General features: G+C 37.1%; 1 protein-coding gene across 3 annotated transcripts in view; it reads right to left on the bottom strand.

Moving 5' to 3' along the window:
• Window positions 1-19,818, bottom strand: part of rapgef4a (Rap guanine nucleotide exchange factor 4a) — an 89,331-nt gene that overhangs the window by 30,520 nt on the left and 38,993 nt on the right. For all 3 annotated transcript variants that reach the window (XR_007931552.1, XR_007931553.1, XM_051905060.1), the window contains exons 5-6: window positions 9,743-9,815; window positions 6,236-6,300 (exon numbers count right to left, since the gene is read on the bottom strand). Coding sequence is in view for 1 of the 3 variants with exons in the window: in XM_051905060.1 (XP_051761020.1) it covers window positions 6,236-6,300; window positions 9,743-9,815 (138 nt within the window). In the remaining 2 variants the exon portion in view is untranslated. The remainder of the gene's footprint in view (window positions 1-6,235; window positions 6,301-9,742; window positions 9,816-19,818) is intronic.

Raw genomic sequence — 19,818 nt, 5'->3', positions numbered from 1 at the left:
TTATAGCGACCCAAAGAGTAAAGTTCAAATTTTTTTTAATAATTATTGATCTAGAGAGTCCAGAGAAATTGTCCTGCAGTGGTTCCGTTCGCAAAAGTAGGTTTTTCACATATTTGCAGCATAGGTTCTTGAAGCAAAGTTGTTCAGAATGAGGAAATCTATCAAATGATATGCATATTGTGTGCATCTGTGCAACACCACGTGATTACTGAGACATAAAACTCGTTAGCACCAACTAGTGGCCGATTTCTTTCAAAATTCTTACAGACCTCTAGGACCATGAGTCGAACATGCTCACTGAGTTGTGTTCCGATCGGCCTCCGTTAACCTTGTCTAATAGGTGCTCAAACTTCATTGGCCGATGGTGGCCATGTTTTTTGAGATACGCCAATGTCCTCATAGACCATCATGCCCCCTTGGACCAAGACACTGTATACCAAATTTCAAGTCAATCGGACTAACGGTTGTATAGTTACAGCTGTTTTCATGTTTTTTTCAAGTTATAGCGCCACCTAGTGTCCAATCGATGCATTTTTTTTAATCATGACCAAAGATTGAGCCCTTACACATGTGTACCAAGTTTGGTGCAAATATCTCATTTCGTTCTCGAGTTATAGCCATCTTAGTAAAAGTGGCTCCGCCCTCATCGTACGTTTTGGCGCCCCTTAGCGACCGTGAATCAAAATTTCAACTTTTTTTTGATAACTTTTGATATTCAGACTCCAGAGAACATTTCTGCACTGGTTTGGTTCCGATCGGGCGAAAAACCTAGGACTAGTTCGCAAAAGTAGGTTTTGGACAAAATTCAAAATGGTGGAAAAATTGAAATGAAATCGGAGATATACATTTTATTTGTTTTAAGGCCAAGGATTACAATGATATAAGACTCTTGAGTCTACAACAAACGGTCTATGAGTATGAGCCGTTTCGCATTTTTGATCGCTGTAGCGCCACTAACTGGCCAATTGGGGTCATAACTTCTGAGGTTCTCCCCAAATTGAGGACTATCATCTGGCAAAGTTTCAAGTCTCTAGGCCTTACTGTTTGGGCTGTACGATTCGTTTTACGGCAGAAGAAAAATAAAAATCCTTACAATTACAATAGGGTTTCAGCACTACATGCTTGAACCCCTAATAATAATAATAATTTATAATAATATAATAATGATTTTTACCATTTTCTATATTTTCGCACAACCCTGTTGCCTGTAGTCTGGCATATGTGTATGTACTTACTGTCTGTCTTACTCACTTATTTGAACCTATAATATGTTTAATTAATTGCTATAGAAAAATGAAATCCATATGAATCAACTTTTTAAACTATATTTACACATCACTAATGTGGTAAGTAAATTATGGTCACAAACACACATTGATTACTTTGTACTCTATTCTCGGAATGTGCCAATTTGTCATAATAAATCTATTAGCATGTGCTTTAATATCAGAACAAATGTCATCACAAGCAGCTTGTGCAGAATTCTGCTGATGTCCAGATATTCTCTTCTCATATTACATAAAAATTCATGTCATTATGTCAAGCAAGACCCGTGTGATACTGCAGTTTTTATCAGCGCATTGAACAGAAGGTGTGTCTGTGGCACTGCTTTCCCTCCTGCCGCACTGGAGGAACAACTCTGTGCCAGGGCCATGGTGCTGCATTTTTAACCAAACCTTTTCAAATATTCAATACCATCCTCACCCAGGCTGTACTTCTACAACAACACATGACCCACGATCAAACTCCACACAGTGTTTATTACTAGGCGCAGTTCACAGTGCTTCTATCAATCAATGAGTTTCTGTGATGTATACTGTAAGTATTGGGTGCAGTTTTGCCAGTAGAATTATCACATTACATTTGAGGCAAGACACTACAGGCAAATACATTGTTTTTTTTTTCCAAGTATTGGTCAATTTTGAGATACACTATATGGACAAAAGTTTAGGGACATACCTCTTAGTTCTTTAATTCAGGTGTTTCAATCAGACCCATTGCCACAGGTATATAAAATCAAGCACTTATCCATGCAGTCTGTATTATCTAACATTTGTGGGGGGAAAAGTGGTCATTCTGATGTGCTCCGTGAATTCAAGCTTGGTACAATGATAGGATGCCACCTTTGCATTTAGCCAGTTCATGAAATTTCATCCATGCTAGAGTCAATGGTCAACTGTAAGTGGAATTATTGTAAAGTGGAAGACTTTAGGAACAGCTGAAGAGTTCCAAACTTCCACTAGCATTAATATCAGCATAATATCAGCGGGAGCTTCATGGAATGGGTTTCCATGGCCGAGCAGCTGCATGCAAGCCTCGCATAACCAAGTACAATGCCAAGTGTTGGATGGAGTCTGGACTCTGGGGCAGTGGAAATGTGCTCTATGGAGTGATGAATCACGATTCTCTGTTTGGCAGTCTGATGAGCAAGTCTGGGTTTGGCAGATGCCAGGAGACCGTTACCTACCTGACTGCATTGTGCCAACTGTAATGCTTGTTGGAGGGGAGATAATGGTATGAGTCTGTTTTCCAGGGGTTGGGCCTAGCCCCTTGCTTCCAGTCAAGGGAATCTTACAGGGTTAGTTCACCCAAAAATGAAAATTCTGTAATTAATTACTCACAACTAATTTTGTTCCACACCCGTAAGACCTTTGTTCATCTTTGGAACACAAATTAAGATATTTTTGATGCGTTCTGACTAGGGCTGATGATTCTATGCATTATTTAGATTAATTAATTGTAAAAAATAACGCATTTAACACACTTGCCCCGCCCCAGACCTACATAGGTCATCTGACATTTCATACAGTTGATTGATGATGAATATGATGAAGGGCAACAACTCACTACGTGATGTAGCCTACAGAATGTAGTTAGAATGACTCTAAAATTCAAGATATGGGGGCAAAAATTCCACAGTTTGAGTTTTCGTCTCATATTTACATCATATGATATAGTGAAGCTATTTTACTCGCGTATTAGCGCAATATCAGTGCTGTTTTTGTCATGACTTGCACAAGTGTAAATGCGATGAATCAAATAAAATATTTCTTTCTAAAACTATTTTTTTTTGTAATGTCTATTTGTTTTACACAATAATGATTTTTAAATGATCTTTTGGGGGTAATTTCTCAGCCAAATTTGATGTACATTTAATTTACAATTGAATTAATCGTCACATCATGTAATTAATTAGATAAAAAATTGTAATCGCTTGACAGCCCTGGTTCTGACATAGATGCATTGATGCATTCTGACATAGAACCAGGAAGCACTGCACTGTGTTTACAATGTGAAAAGATTCTGAGACTGACACGGAAGAGAAGAAATTGTTGAATAAAGTAATTCTTTTTGTTTTGTTTGGGTTTTTTTTTTGTTTGTTTTGTTTTGTTGTTTTTTTTGTGCAAAAAAAGTATTCCCGTCACTTCATAAAATTAAGGTTAAGCCACTGTAGTTACATGGAATTTTTTAACGAGGTCTTTACCTCCTTTCTGGGTGGTAACTGTGTTGCTGTCTTTGGGGGATCAGAGAGCTCTTGGACTGCATCAGAAATATCTTAATTTCTGTTCTGAAGATGAACGAAGGTCTTACGGGTGTGCAATGACATGAGGGTGAGTAATTAATGACAGAATTTTCATTTTTGGGTGAACTAACCCTTTAATGCTTTAGCATACCAAGACATTTTAGACAGTGCTATGGTTTGTGGGAACAGTTTGGGGAAGGCCCTTGTCTATTCCAGCATGACTGTGCCCCAGTGCAAAAATCAAGGTCCATAAAGACATAGTTGGATGAGTTTAGTGTGGAAGAACTTGACTGTCCCGCACAGAGTCCTGACCTCAACCCCATCAAACACCTTTAGGATGAACTGGAATAGAGATTGTGAGTAAGGCCTTCTCGTCCAACATCAGTGCCTGACCTCACAAATGCTCTACTGGATGAATGGCCAAAAATTCCTGCAGAAACACTCCAAAATCTTCTGCAAAGCTTTCCCAGAAGAGTGGAAGCTGTTAGGGGTGGAAGCAATCTCCAGTTCAGCAGCACTTCTTTTTTTTTTCCAGGCTGTTGACAGCATTTTCTGACTTATGGAGAGATAAAAAATAGATATCCAAAATACCCTTAAAGGATTAGTTCACTTCAGAATTAAAAGTTCCTGATAATTTACTCACCGCCATGTCATCCAAGATGTTTATGTCTGCGATGCGTCACAGAGCAGTGCACGACAAGCATCTGAGGTATCATTTTTGTTTTTTTTTAGAAAATGACTGATCGTTTTGCTAGACAAGACCCTTATAAGTATGGAGAAAAATACTGGAATCTTTTCCTCAAAAACCATAATTTCTTTTCAACTGAAGAAAGAAAGACATAAACATCTTGGATGACATGGGGGTGAGTAAATTATCAGGAAATTTTAATTCTGAAGTGAACTAATTTTAAACCTGGCTTTATCCAGTGTTTACAGTTCTGTTCTGGTAATGTATGCAAATAAGTGCATTTTTAATTAGATAAAGCCTCATTTCCATATTTAAACATAACATTTCTGAAATCTTGTAATACAAAATGTATTGTCTTAGTGTGTAGTGATTAAACAACTGGGGAAGTGTGGTGATATTAGTTACATTTTTACCCAATTCACCTGTGCTGTCTTGCCTTAAAAGGACCATAATAAATGTATATTAAAACGGAAATGAAAAAATGGAAAGAAATGCACTGAAAATAGTGTTTATGAATATAGTATATATGAATTAAAGTCCTTGATCTTTTGAGAAAAAAAATATTTAATATACTATAAAAATAATCTCAAAACTTTAAGTGAAACTAAAAACTAAGAAGCAAAAATATCTCAAATTTGTTTTTGTTCCAAACAAACACATTCTGTCTGCAATCCAGCCAAACTACACTCACACAGAACAGACTCTGAGCAGTATTAACAGTGAAATCCTCCAAGTTCAAATCAATTTAAGCGTGTCAGTCTTCTTACAGCATATTTGTCCACTTGGAGGAAGTGTCTTCCTACATTACATAACGACTCTGTAAGACGGATTCTGCCTTCTGTTACCAAAGCCACAAACAGACTTAAGTGAATAAAACAACACCATTATGCAAATAACAGACACTCTGTTGTGGCCAATATTGATTGCCTGCTATTTAGATGCATCCTTATAGAACAATAAAAAAAGGAAAACAAAGCACTTGAGCAGTGGATGAGCAGCGGACGGGAAATGACCCGAGAGGTCAGAGGAACAGGATCTCTAAATGGACACATGCTCAGAAATGGGAGAGAGGATGCCAGAGCTGTCTAGTTCATTTTTAAATTTCAAACAAATGTATTCTTGTTCTGTCGAGGAGATGGTGGGAAGGAAGGATGTAGTTTTATCAGAACTGACGCAAACAGGAGAAATAAAAATAAAAATCAAACTCTCTCTGCTCATCAGGTGAGGCAAACACGGGCTTTAAGGAACTTCTCATTAGCAGACTAGGAGAAATCTATTCTCTGTGCACGTTTTTGGACATTGCTTATTTATAAAGAGAAGAGAAGCTGAAGTTGTTTCATCGAAAGTTTGCTTCCTGGTGTGAGAGTTTGTATCAGATTTCACAGCAGCACTAAATTTTTCACAAACCACCTCAAAATGAGGCAAAAATTACATATTGAAAAACAGTTATTATGCAGACTGACGTGAGCATGCACAGTCCTACACTGTGATAGTTTAATATTGTTGAATGAGGAACAGTTCAAATGAAAACTCTATTAATATTTATGTATTTAATTTATGTGCATCTTTACATGCCATACTTGAATGCAAGCTAACATGAATGAGGCAGAGGGAAAGATTATCAACAAATTGCTTAAATTTCAATCGGTTCCTCACATATTATATTATACGACTACAAACAACTCAGAGAATATGTCAAAAGAGTCATATGGTTTTTTTTAAATATTTTTTGGGCATTTTATTTTCTATTCTGGAGTTGGACAGCACCAGTCCCTCATTCTCTTTCATTGCATGGGAAAGAGCACTCAAGATATTTTTGCTAAACTTCTGTGTTTAACTGGAGAATTATATGGGGATGAGTAAATGATGACAGACTTTTCACTTTTGGGGTCCACAGGATGACAATCACAGAGACTGTCATCAGATGGTCATGACTCCGGACAGGAGAGTGAACATGTGGCATGACTGTACAGATAATCAGTGATTTCAAAGTCAGAAACTTGTATTTTTGGGCTAAAACAAACCTTATTTAAGTGTTTGGTTGATGATCCGGAAGAACTGTTGCTCAGATTCTCTTTGTCGGGCATTCCTGTGGAAAAAAAAATAAATAAATATGACAAACACATTTAATTAAATAAAGATCAAGACTTTAAAATCTAAGATGAGTATCAATCATTTAGTCAAGGCAAGAGTAAAATGCAGCAGATTCAGCAGAAGTGATAGTTAAGTAAGAAGATTAAATATGTGTGTAAAGTCATCATGGGGATGCAGGATGTGTGTAATCTTCAGTAATGGGTCCTGAGGGGCCGCGGGGAGCAGGGGTGGGTCATTACCCACAACACAAAAGCTTTCTCCTTCAGGAACAATAACTTATTCCTGGAAGACTCTCATCTATGATAAAACAGCACATCCCTCTTTATATACATAGAGAGCAACGTCTCTTACTGAATTCTGCACATCAACATAGAAATATCGCTAACACTTTACAATAAGGTCCTATTAGTTAACATTGCATTAAAGTGCCCCTATTATGCCCTATTTAAGGTTCCTAATATTGTTTTGGGAGTCAAAAATGCAAGGTCAAAAAACACTTTCGTTTTCTCATAATATACATTTAATTTCACCTCAGTTCACCAAAGATTGGTAAACGATTCGTTTGAAGCAGTTCAATGAATCAGTCTCTCTAAACCCCTCCTTTCTGTGAGCTTACACTGCTCTGATTGGTCAGATGGCCCAATCCTTTGTGATTGGTCTACTGCACGCACCCATTGCCATGACTGAATGACAGCTATCAATTTGCAAGACATTGTATACGATGTATGGACAGAAAAGATAGCATCAATTCGTATCAATTTGAGCCCGAGTCTGACGATGAAAGTCTGAAGTAGTCGATCAACCAGAAACTGATTTGCAATCACGACTGGAGTAAGACGTTTCTATATGGTAAGTGTCACCTTAGTTATTTATAAGACGTGATAGCAGCGTCACTGTTATACTTTATATAGGTGCACAGAATGCCAAGCGAAGCTGAAAACCTCTAACATAAGATAAACATTATGCCAGATGTGCACAGACTTTTTCGTCATAACTATTAACAAATTAAAAAATGGCTATATCAATTACAATGAGTGTTTACTGTTTACAGAGAGAAAGTAGCGCGGACTAGCATCTTAACATCCTATTACAATACAGATAGAGCTCCACTCTACTGTAATATTAAAAACACAGAGGAAAAAAAACAGTTTGTTTTGTATGTTGTAAACTCCCACGTTAGCCGAGCACAAACGTGAATCGCTGATATTGCATTACATTTTGTAAACAAAAGTCGTGCTCCATCCTTGATCGTTACTCCAAGTAATAAGACAGACAAGCTGCATTAATCGACACATTTTTAGACAATATTGGACCCACATCTGAATAGCGGAACTACATAAATGTGAGTTAGCTGGTTAGCAGGAGACATACAGACTAGGGTGTACGTTACACAACATAACATACAAAGCTACGAATTTTAAACAATCGCTAGAAAATATAAACATCAATTATTAATCATACTTACAGGTTAAGATTCAAAAGAGCAAGCTGGTCCAAATAAACTGGGCATTGATCCATATTTTAAGACCAAACGTTTTGTGAATCCTGCGTTAAACTCCCCGAGGTTTGAGAAGCAGTCGTCAGTAAAATGATGGGAACACAACAAAAGATTGTACTGCTGTGGTATTGTTGAAAAAATTAATTTTCCCTGGCGTCTGCGTACGCAATAAGTGGATGGGCAATATGCTAATGTTTCGTCTTGACGTCACAACAAAGCGGCTTGGGGATTCGTTTTACAAACGACTCGTTTAATTGACTTTGAGTTGACTCTTACTTTTGAGGGACAAGAACTTTATATACGGTGCACTTTCAGGTTTAAAACTTTGCAGGATGTTTTCATTCACTTAGAGCTGTTACACACTATATGAAAGGTCATTTTCAAAAATCCATAATAGGGGCACTTTAAATGATACTTTCAAGGTGATTTTTGCTTTTTACAATGTGCTTTAGTTTTATGAAAAATAGCAGTTTAGAAATTCTGAACAACTGTGTTCCACAGAAGAATGACAGTCATAGGCAGAGGTGGGTAGTAACAAAGTACATTTACTTCGTTACATTTACTTGTGTAGTTTTTTGGAAAATTTGTACTTTTTAGAGTAGATTTAAATGTGGGTACTTTTACTTTAACTCGAGTACATTCGTAATGAAAAATCTGTACTTTTACTTCGCTACGTTGGGTGACGTTCCTCTCGTTACTTTATTTTAATGCAGTACTGTGTATATGTTAAGAAATGCGTAGTTTATTGCGAGCGCGCTGTCTCTTTTTTCATGAACGATGCCCCATTCACAAATGAATCGCTCTTTTGAGTCGATTCTGTTCAAAGACTTGACATGAATCATTTTGAATGATTTACTCAGTTCCCTGCACGCAGTGAATCGACTGAAGCGATTTCTCACTCGGAGCGTTGGATGAAGTGGCAGTGGACCTACAGTCAATTAAAAGCAAATGTGCAAAAACATCCTATTGTATGCCAGCGATGATCAGAAAAGATCTTTATTAGTTGAACTGCGTATGCTGTCTGTGAACAATTCCACAGGTATCGATTTCATTCGATTTCAATTCATGATACAGCCAAATAGCCGACATTTTACAACCAAACAAATGATTACGCCACGATAACAAAGTATGTAGCATTTCTTTACCGTTTTTATGGACATATATCTTAATGTATACATTAAATAAGCTACCATTGTTCAGAGAGTATGAAATGAACACCCGCCGTCCCGCGGTAATTTGTGGGTATTGCGCAGTGGCGGCGCTGGCGACCTGTTCGTCTTGAAAATTATCGCCTTGGGGTAGACACAGTTAACCAGTTTACACGCGCCTGCAGAAATATACATTTGATTATATTTTGGAGAACGGACGGAAGAAGATCCGTCAATGTGCATTTTATCATTGCGTTTAGATGTTCAGCAGTTATGAGCGCGAGCACATGTAAAGAGTTTTCTCTCTTTCTTCTTTCAAATGTAGCTGTATATATTATTATTATACAAAGCAAAGAACATGCAATGATATTTGGGCTACAGATGCCATAAATAATGCTTGTCTCCTCTGTGTCTGTTGCAAAGATATCTAATTATGATAATAATTTAAATATCTATCTAAATAATAACAGGCTATTGTATTGTTGTGTGTGTGTGTGTGTGTGTGTGTATATATATATATATATATATATATATATATACACACACACACACATATATAGTTACAAAGTAACTAGTAACTAACTATTTGAGTAGTTTTTTCATTGGATACTTTTTTACTCTTACTCAAGTAACTATTAAGATTATTACTTTCACTTTTACTTTGAGTAAATATTTCTATAAGTACTTGTACTTTTACTTGAGTACAGATTTTGGATACTCTACCCACCTCTGGTCATAGGTGTGGAACAACATCAGTGAGTAAACCGAGTAAGACAAGTGTTTGTACTTACTGTCAGCATTTGAGACACTCTCCATAACACCATAGGGAGGGACCAGTAGACCAGCCATACACTGACGATAATTCTGAAAGACACAAACACTCCAGTCACAAGACAGCATAAACAAAGAAACTGAGTAAATGAGTAATAAATGACTAAAACATCTCTTAGTATTTGTTCCTGGTCTTTTTGTGAAATCATCATCAGTTACTACAGTAAAAACATGTTTGTCTTCTCAATCTTTCATCTTTCCTTTGTATTGAGCATCACCAATGCCTATTTTTAACCCTTCCCTACAAATCTCCTGGTATAGAGACTGTTTTTCATGATCCAGCCAACTCCTGATGGATAAAATCAAATCCCCTCCCACATTTTTTTTGGAAATACATCAGATTGCAGAGGTAAGTGAATTATAAACACCATTTCTTGAGAACTTAAAGCATATTGGGTAAAAGAGTTTGTCATTCTGTATATGAATAATATACACACATATGCATGAACGCACACACAAACACACACATATGCTCAGTGTTATGTAAATGCTATAGTCATCAGAGAAAGCACACACATGAAAGAAACCATAAACCTCATCCCCCAGCTGAGTCTGGATTTTCTTTTTAGTACCCAAACATCCAATGAAGTTTCTTGCCATAGTCGCCTAAAATCTATAGTTTTTCTTTGGAGTTGCAGCCGAGAACGATGGATTCGTCTAAGAACACATAAAGAAAGCAGTTTAGAGGCAGTGCCATCTGTAATCTCTTTAATCAGGTCTGACTGCAGATCAGAAGGGATTACGCTGGATTAAATCAATATTTCTGAATCAAAGATCAGACAGCACACACAGGTCAGACACATATGCATATTGCTGACAAAGAGCTCATGACATACACACACACACTTACAACATTTCAAATACTATTGCAGGTACCAACTCTTATCTCTTATCCACCCCTTTAGTCTTTTTCACTATGCAATGTATTTTTATACCTCTATCAAATATGTCTTAGTATCACAGACCAAATTTTAACTTCACAACGTTAAAGATAGCCCTTGTGAGAAAGAAGTACACTTCAGCAATAGAGTACTTATAGAAATAATATACATTAAAAGAGTATACGTAAGTGTGAATGATGTTTTCAGAACCTTATCTGCATGTTAATTGCAAATAAATGAAAATGTATTATAGTTTAAATTTATATTAAATGCAAATAGTTGAACTTTAGAGTGCTTTTTCACCCACTTAAGTAGGACTTAAGTAAATGTTCATATGTAATTTCACAATTACTTGAAATATTACTTTGAAATATGGTTAAAGTATATTGACAAGCATTTATGGTAAACTAAAATATACTATATTGTCATTTGTATTAATTGATTTATTATTTAAATACACTTGTAATTACACAGTTGTAATGATGAAGTTGCAATTTAGTGCACTTAAAATATATTAACTCTAAATGTAATACTGAATAACACACTACAGTTAAAATTATCAAGTACTTTACATGTGCTTTAGTATGTTAGTCAACACATCAAAGTAAGTGTATTTTAAAACAACAAAAGATTATTAAAACAATGATTTAAAATGTACACTTTCTAAGTTTACTTAAGTGTGTTAAGAATCCTATGAAAGTGTAGTGTACTTTTTTAAGTACACTTAAGTGTCCTTTTATTTCTTTAATATTATATTATCTGCAAGTACTGTTTTTAAATACTGTACCTTTAAGATTTGAAGTACACATTCAATACAATTAAGCACACTTCTTTTTCGGAAAATGTTACTAAGCTTTCTTTTATCATAATATTACAGTTAAGTGATCATAGGGATGAAATTATTTTCAGTAGTTTGTGAGAATCTCATTTTTCTGGTGTTCTGGACTAACAACAATTAGCAATTTATTAAGAAATAATACAGTGTTAAGAAATAAAATATGTTGCTGAAAAAAGGATGATAATCAGAGATCACACAGTCAAAGTTACTAGACAGTTCAAGCTGACATCAAATTCTAGAAAGACATAGATAGACGGACAGATAGTGCTATTGGGCAAGGCACTTAACCTTGGATTTCTCTGGAGGAGAGCATTAGTATACTTTCTGTTGCTTTGGACAAAAACATCTTCTAATTATAGACACATGAGAGAGATTAGTGCCCATTTAGTGTTCGGCAAGAGAGCAGAAAGTCCAGCTCGTCCATCAAGGTCAGGTAATGTGTTTAAGACCCCACCACATGCAGAGGTTCATACATCCCCAAAGACCATATTCAATATGTCGATAAATTCAATTCATATCTGTTTTGATCCATCAAACCCAATACAGAACTGAAGACCTTAACCTTATACATCACTGTCTCTATAGGATTCAGAATTGAGAAAATGCAATTCAATATAGCAGTTATTGAGTTATGATTCATAAATATCATCATATAGGAGTGTGACAGAATAAGCAGATTTTATCACTCTCAAAGCTGAATGTTTTAGTAACAGGAGGTGCCAATAAATGAATCTCAGTGACTAATGACACAGAGGCGGCCTGAGCCATTAACCAGGACACCTGGGACAGTTAATGTGGCCTTTCTGGGGCACAGATGTGAGTGTCCTGCTCTCAGGGGAGTGGAAGTCTCTCTGTAAGAGGACAAGTCATTATCTCTGACGGATACATCCCATTAATCACACAAACCTAACCTAATATGTCATTATGTCTATCAATAAATATCACAACAGTGAACACAACAGTCAGAGATTGAGTCTGCGTATGGTGGGCTTCAAAATGTGTTTGGACACTTAAAGGGTCAGTTCTCCTAAAATTGAACATTCTGTTATCATTTACTCACCATCATGTTGTCCAAATCCATAACTCTGTATTTCTTCCACAAGTCAGATTTTTTCAGTGATTTGGATGATCTGGTTCACAATGATTCATTCATGAATTGGACTAAATGAGTCTTGAATTGGAATCACTACCTGAATGATTCGGCAACAGTGGTTAACAACTCACTAGAGTGGAAAATGATCATTGAATCATTGTTTAAATGGTTTAAAAGATAACATATGACTTCAAAAGACTTGAATTATAGAGCATATACTGAACAGAGCATATGAAAAGTCATATAAACCACTTTTATGATATTTTTTGTCCTTTTTTGAAGATTTAAAGCTTTAGACCCTATTCATTGTTCTTAAATGGAAAAGAGCAACCAGTACTGTCCTGTTGCATAAAAGAAAGTCATATGAGTCTGTGCTGACATGAGGGTGAATGAATGATTACAGATTTTCATTTTTTATCTAATGCAACAACATTCATGTCAAAGTCAAAAGTGTCAAAGTGTGTCTTAAGAGTTTTTAAGACCTGTTTAAAGACCTGTAGATTGTTTACTTTGTTCGAAACATGGATTGAAATTGTTACGATGTTGCAATTTCTTCTTGGTTCGGTTTGCTTTCACAAGGCAACATTTCTAAATGGACCAAAATTTGTTAATATAAGTCACGTGTGAGTTAATTAGTCCTCTCATTGGTCAGAGTGCACCTATTTATGTTCTGGGATTTGTTGTACTTTAAAGAAGTACACTTTTTTGGCTAAGATACTAAAGCGTATATAAAGAGTAAAGTACTTGATTATAATTTTAACTTTAGTGTGTTATTCGATATTACATTCAGTCCTACTTAAGTGGGTCATAAAGCACTCTAAAGGTTATCTTATTTAATATAAATTTAAACTAATAAATTTTCATTTAAAGGTACATTATGAAACTTATGGGCTCTAGTGCCCTTTATACATTACAGATTGTATGACTGGCAGAGTGTGTCTGCCTCCTGAACAACGCTAGGAAGACCTTTCCTGAGTTTGGGTGCTAAATAGGAAAAGGATCTACCGCCCACAGTCGATTTTGATATTCTAGGTATTATCAACTGGCCAGAATTTTGAGACTGCAATAGACATAAAGGACTATAATGCGTTAAGAGCACGCTCAACTACTGAGGAGCTAAACCATTTAGAAATTTGTAAGTGATTAGCAAGATTTTAAAATGTATACAATGTTTAATAGGGAGCCAGTAGTGTTGACAGAACCGGGCTAATATGGACATACTTCCTGATTCTAGTAAGAACTCTAGCTGCTGCATTTTGTACCAGCTGGAGTTTGTTTACTAAGCGTGCAGGGCAACCACCCAGTAGAGCGTTACAGTAATCTAGCCTTGAGGTCATGAACGCATGAACTAACTTTTCTTCATCTGACATTGAGAGCATGTGTTGTAATTTAGATATTTTTAGGATGGAAAATGCGGTTTTACAAATACTAGAAATGTGGCTTTCAAATTAAAGATTTCTATAAAATAACACACCCAGGTTCCTAACTGACGATGAAGATGTAACAAAGCAGCCATCAATTGTTAGACAGTATTCTAGGTTATTATGTGTGAAGGTTTTTGGTCCAATATCTAAAACCTTTTTTCAGAATTTAGTAGTAGGACATTACTAGTCATCCAATTTTTTAAATAAACTATGCATTCTGGTAATTTTTTGAATTGATATGTTTCGTCAGGGCGTTAAGAAATATAGAGCTGAGTATCATCAGAGAAAACTAACGTCATGCTTCCTAATGATATCTCCCAAGCAAGCAACGGTCCTAGTACTGAGCCTTGTGGTACTCCATACTAAACTTGTGATCGATATACCTCTTCATTTACTGCTACAAACTGATAACATTTAGATGGAAAGGATCTCAAGCTGACTAGCTGAAGATGTTACTGTAGCTAAACCCATTAATAGACAAAGTACTTCCTTGAAAATAAATTCCAGCATAACACTACAACAACCATAATGAAATGACTTCTATTCTTCACAATAGATAATGCTTCACAATGAACTCTGTTAGAGAGCTAAATCTGGCATTTTATCTGTTCAATAAATACCTTACCTGTTGAGTAATAAAACTGCCATCTCTGCATCGCTTTTACAACATTTCTAATCTCTTAAGGGTCCCTCAGTTCTCACCATCTCCAAAAAGCCAAGCCAATGTTTATTCTCATTTTATTACGAACTCTGTCTCGTTCTCTTTTTGTCAGCAGACTCTCCTCTGTTCGGCGTTTGTTTAAAATGGTTGATTCCCCAGAGGTTGGAGATTTAGCATGCTCCATCTCAACCTTTTCTGCTCGTTGTGACAACTAACCATGCCACTCCCACACCAGACATGTGTCAAAGTACCAGAGCAACTTTTCTCTATTTACAGATATGACAAGACATATGAACGCAATTTCCTGCAAAAAAAAACAATCCTGACAGGTCTAAAATATAAACACTTATAACAGGCTTACCATATTGAATCAGGGTAAGACAAAAACACATTTTGGAAAAACGATTGATGATGTATTGACACATTATTTAAATGTTAATTTTGAACAAAGAAGTCATATGGTGTACCTTTAATTGCAAATAATGTGCAGTTAAGTGATCAAAAATATTTCATTCAGTGTAATTTTAATCATTTAAAAATATATTATTTCTGCAATAAGTACTTTTTTATGTGAAATTACTCTAGTCATCAATAATTTCTTCATCTCTGGAGAGGAACTGCTCACATTATACAGCTCTAATATGTCTGACAGTCCAGTGCAGAGTGCTAATTGAAAATGACTCTGCTCTGCCTCTCAGTCATGTTTCTATTGTATTTGTAATGATTTATCTTTGTATTGTAATCAGTCTAAATGCACAAAACGCTTCTTCATTTGAGTAGACTCTGCAACAGTTATATTTAATGATGATTATTGTGTAAAAGCTCATTATTCCACAGATCACAAAAATGGTCTCTTATATAATTATGTGAAATCAGTTTTAACACAGTCTCAGTTAGTGGTGGGCAGACCCACACAAAATTTCACATTTCAGCACTGATTTTCATGGAATATATCCAGAATTTTCCAATCTGTACTCCTATAACCTATACACCTATAACAGACCTGAGAGTACTATCCACTTATTGGTGGCTGAAAGCACAATAAAATTAGCCAAAATACATTATGAACACACAAGAGGGGAGAGATGTGTAGAATTGTGAATGACTATAGAACTCTGAGGTGCTTCCTGTAGATACAGATTGTGTGTGGGTTTGGAGAAGTATACAAGCACCAGGCACAGCGTCAAAGGTTACAATTCCAGCAAGTACAGACTCTTCATAAAAACAACCGACTGTCTTTTAGGTCGCGCTCCAACATATGGTGCAGCTGTGAGTGGAGTTTGAGTCTAGGTCCTTTACCACTGTGGCCTGTCCCTCCTGCTATCGTCCAGTACATTAAAGATGAAAAAGACTAACAATTTAATTTAAAAAGATGAGCTGAACATGGGTTGCTATTATCACTTTAGTAGTTTCCATGGTGACAGAATTTGGGGGCAATCAGTTTGAAGTAGTCTGTATCTTCACATGTGTTAAGTTCTCTGGGTGACACTTGTTTGAGGCAGTGATAAAGGTAAATCATGTTAGAGTGTCGTGTCATGCAGAGTCAACTATAAGTAAGCTATTTAAGGTCTTGAAGAACCTTTTTTCATTCTAAATCCTGCCTAGTGGAACACATTTTTACAGATATAGGATCATTTGGACACATTTAAAGGATCAGTTCACTTCAGAATTAAAATTTCCTGATCATTTACTCACCCCCACGTCATCCAAGATGTTCATGTCTTTCTTTCTTCAGTCGAAAAAGAAATTAAGGTTTTTGAGGAAAACATTCCAGGATTTTTCTCCATATAGTGGACTTCACTGGGGGTCAACGGGTTGAAGGTCCAAATTGCAGCTTCAAAGGGCTCTACAAGATCCCAGACGAGGAATAAGGGTCTTATCTAGCGAAACGATCGGTCATCACGTGACATTTCCAATGCATCGCAGAGCTAGTGCAAGACGAGCATTTGTGGTTAAAAAGTATATACGTTTTTATTTTTTTTAGAAAATGGCCGATCGTTACACGCTGCATGAAAGGTATATCGAAAAAGCATAATGGGGCACTTTAATTATAAAAAAATATATAAAATCTAAATACATGTACCATATGTAGCATATATGCTATACACTAAACTCTAAAGACCTAAATTATGTACAAACAGCAACAGAACATGACAGATTACCCAGCATCCCCTGGGGCTTTAGTGGAGTGCTGTGATTGGAGGAGACGTGACAGCCCAGAGGTGCTTAGTGGAGGCTGATATACAATTACACAGTCAGATGCACAAACGCACAAACAGCACACACAAAATCACATATTTATACAGTGTTTCTGCAGCATTAAATACAAAAAAATTCCTTTTAATTAATTAGATCACTGTAGCTGTGCAGTGCTGTCAATTTAAACAAGCAGCCTGATGCTCAAGACAGTAATGAGTTCGATTTAAATTGAGTTTCCAATAGCGGGAAGACCCAGACCCTCAATACACACAATAGAAAATAACACACACACACACACAAATCTGGAAATGAAGACAATGAAGTACTATATGTGAAATACAGTATATAAATATCACTCATGTCTACTCACTCAAACATATAACTATGAGACACAATGAATACAATCACGTTAGACAAGCACACTTGCACACACACACACAGCTGATATACAAATGAACATTCGTGTGCTGTGTAGAGTGATACTAAAAGTGGCAGGATTTGTTTCTTTAAGTTGCAGGCATTCAACCTGAGCACAGTAATGAGTAATGAAGCGTTCATGCTCAGGGTGTGTGAATATCTCGAGCAAACTCTTACATAACCCACCCCTACACTTACACAAGCTACTGAGAATCAAATCTCTGAACAGACAGAAAACAACAAAGATATTAAACTCACCAGATTAGTGAAAACACATCAAGAGTAGGCCAGAGTGATCTAGCAAAAAAAAAAAAATAATATTTTCCATGATATTCAATATATAATGAAGTATGATATATTTTTGATAATGTCTTTATTTAATCAACTAATACTACAACAACATACACACTAAGGTTCAAAGGTTTGGGCTCAGTAAAATATTTTTTTAAAGAAATTAATACTTTTATTCAGCAAGGCTGCATTAAATTGATCAAAAGTGACTGTCCATCCATCCATCCATTTTCAACCGCTTATCCGAGATCAGGTCGCGGGGGCAGCAGCTCCAGCAGGGGACCCCAAACTTCCCTTTCCCGAGCCACATTAACTAGCTCTGACTGGGGGATCCCGAGGCATTCCCAGGCCAACGTGGAGATATAATCTCTCCACCTAGTACTGGGTCCAGCTGGACGTGCCTGGAACACCTCCCTAGGGAGGCACCCAGGGGGCATCCTTACCAGATGCCCGAACCAACTCAACTGGCTCCTTTCAACGCAAAGAAGCAGCGGCTCTACTCTGAGTTCCTCACGGATGGACAAACTTCTCACCCTATCTCTAAGGGAGTGGCCAGCCACCATCCTGAGGAAACCCATTTCAGCCACTTGTACCCACAATCTAGTTCTTTCAGTCATGACCCAGACTTCATGACCATAGGTGAAGGTAGAAATGAAAATTGACCGGTAGATCGAGAGCTTTGCCTTACGACTTAGCTCTCTTTTCGTCACAACAGTGCAGTAAAGCAACTGCAGTACCGCCCCCGCTGCTCCGATTCTCCTGCCAATCTCCCACTCCATTGTCCCCTCACTTGTGAACAAGACCCCGAGGTACTTGAACTCCTTCACTTGGGGCAAGGACTCATTCCCTAAACGGAGCAGGCACTCCATCGGTTTACTGCTGAGAACCATGGCCTCAGATTTAGAGGTGCTAATCCTCATCCCAGCTGCTTCACACTCGGCTGCGAACCATTCCAGTGAGTATTGCAGGTCCTGGACCGATGATGCCATCAGGACCACATCATCTGCAAAAAGCAGCGATGAGATCCCCAGCCCACCGAACCGCAACCCTTCCCCACCATGACTACGCCTCGATATCCTGTCCATGAATATCACAAGCAGGATTAGTGACAAAGCGCAGCCCTGGCGGAGGCCAACCCCCACCTGGAACAAGTCCGACTTACTGCCGAGAACCCGGACACAGCTCTCGCTTTGGAAATACAGGGATTGGATAGCCCTGAGAAGGGACCCCCTCACCTTATACTCCCGCAGCACCTCCCACAGTATCTCCTGGGGGACTCGGTCATACGCCTTCTCCAGGTCCACAAAGCACATGTAGACCAGCTGGGCATACTCCCAAGCTCCCTCCAGGATCCTCGCGAGAGTAAAGAGATGGTCTGTTGTTCCACAACCAGGGCGGAATCCACATTGTTCCTCTTCAATCTGAGGTTCGACTATGGGTCGCACCCTCCTTTTTAGCACCTTGGAGTAGACTTTTCCAGGGAGGCTGAGAAGTGTGATACCCCGGTAATTGGCACACACTCTCACAGGTCCCCCTTTTTAAACAGGGCAACCACCACCCCGGTCTGCCACTCCTTGGGATCTGTCCCCGACTCCCATGCAATGTTGAAGAGGCGTGTCAAAAGTTTTTGTCAAAAACTTTTTAAAAATGTCATTATAAAGACATTTATAATGTTACAAAATATTTCTTTTTCAAATAAATGCTGTTCTATTGAACTTTATATTCATCAAAGAATCTTGAAAAAAATGTAGCATGTTTTCCACAAAAAATATGAAGCAGCACAACTGTTTTCAACTGATAATAATCAGAAATGTTTCTTGAGCAGCAAATCATCATATTAGAATGATTTCTGAAGGATCATGTGACTGAAGACTGGAGCAATGATTTTAAATTGTAATAATATTGCGTAATATTTCTGTTTTTACTGGTCAAATAAATGCAGTCTGAATAAATGCTGCCTAACTGCAGGTGAACATACATTACCTCACAGCTGACAGAAATTAATGTTTAAAAGCAACAAAATTCACATTTTGATTTAATAGGATCTTTAAACAAGTCTCCATTTGCTCTAAATTTTATCTCATGAAGTTTAGGAGAAACCAGTGAGGTACAGTCAAACCAAAAATTATTCAGACATTTTTGATATATTTTTACTAGTGGGTGCAGGACACTATAGTTCATTTATATAAGTGAGGATAGCAAAATAAAGTAAACTGTGACATATTATACCCA

The sequence above is a fragment of the Ctenopharyngodon idella genome, chromosome 9 (genome assembly GCF_019924925.1).
Source record: "Ctenopharyngodon idella isolate HZGC_01 chromosome 9, HZGC01, whole genome shotgun sequence".
Taxonomy (NCBI): Eukaryota; Metazoa; Chordata; class Actinopteri; order Cypriniformes; family Xenocyprididae; genus Ctenopharyngodon; species Ctenopharyngodon idella.
The sequence above is the reverse complement of the archived record's forward strand: the minus strand, read 5'-3'. Positions and strand labels throughout refer to the sequence as shown.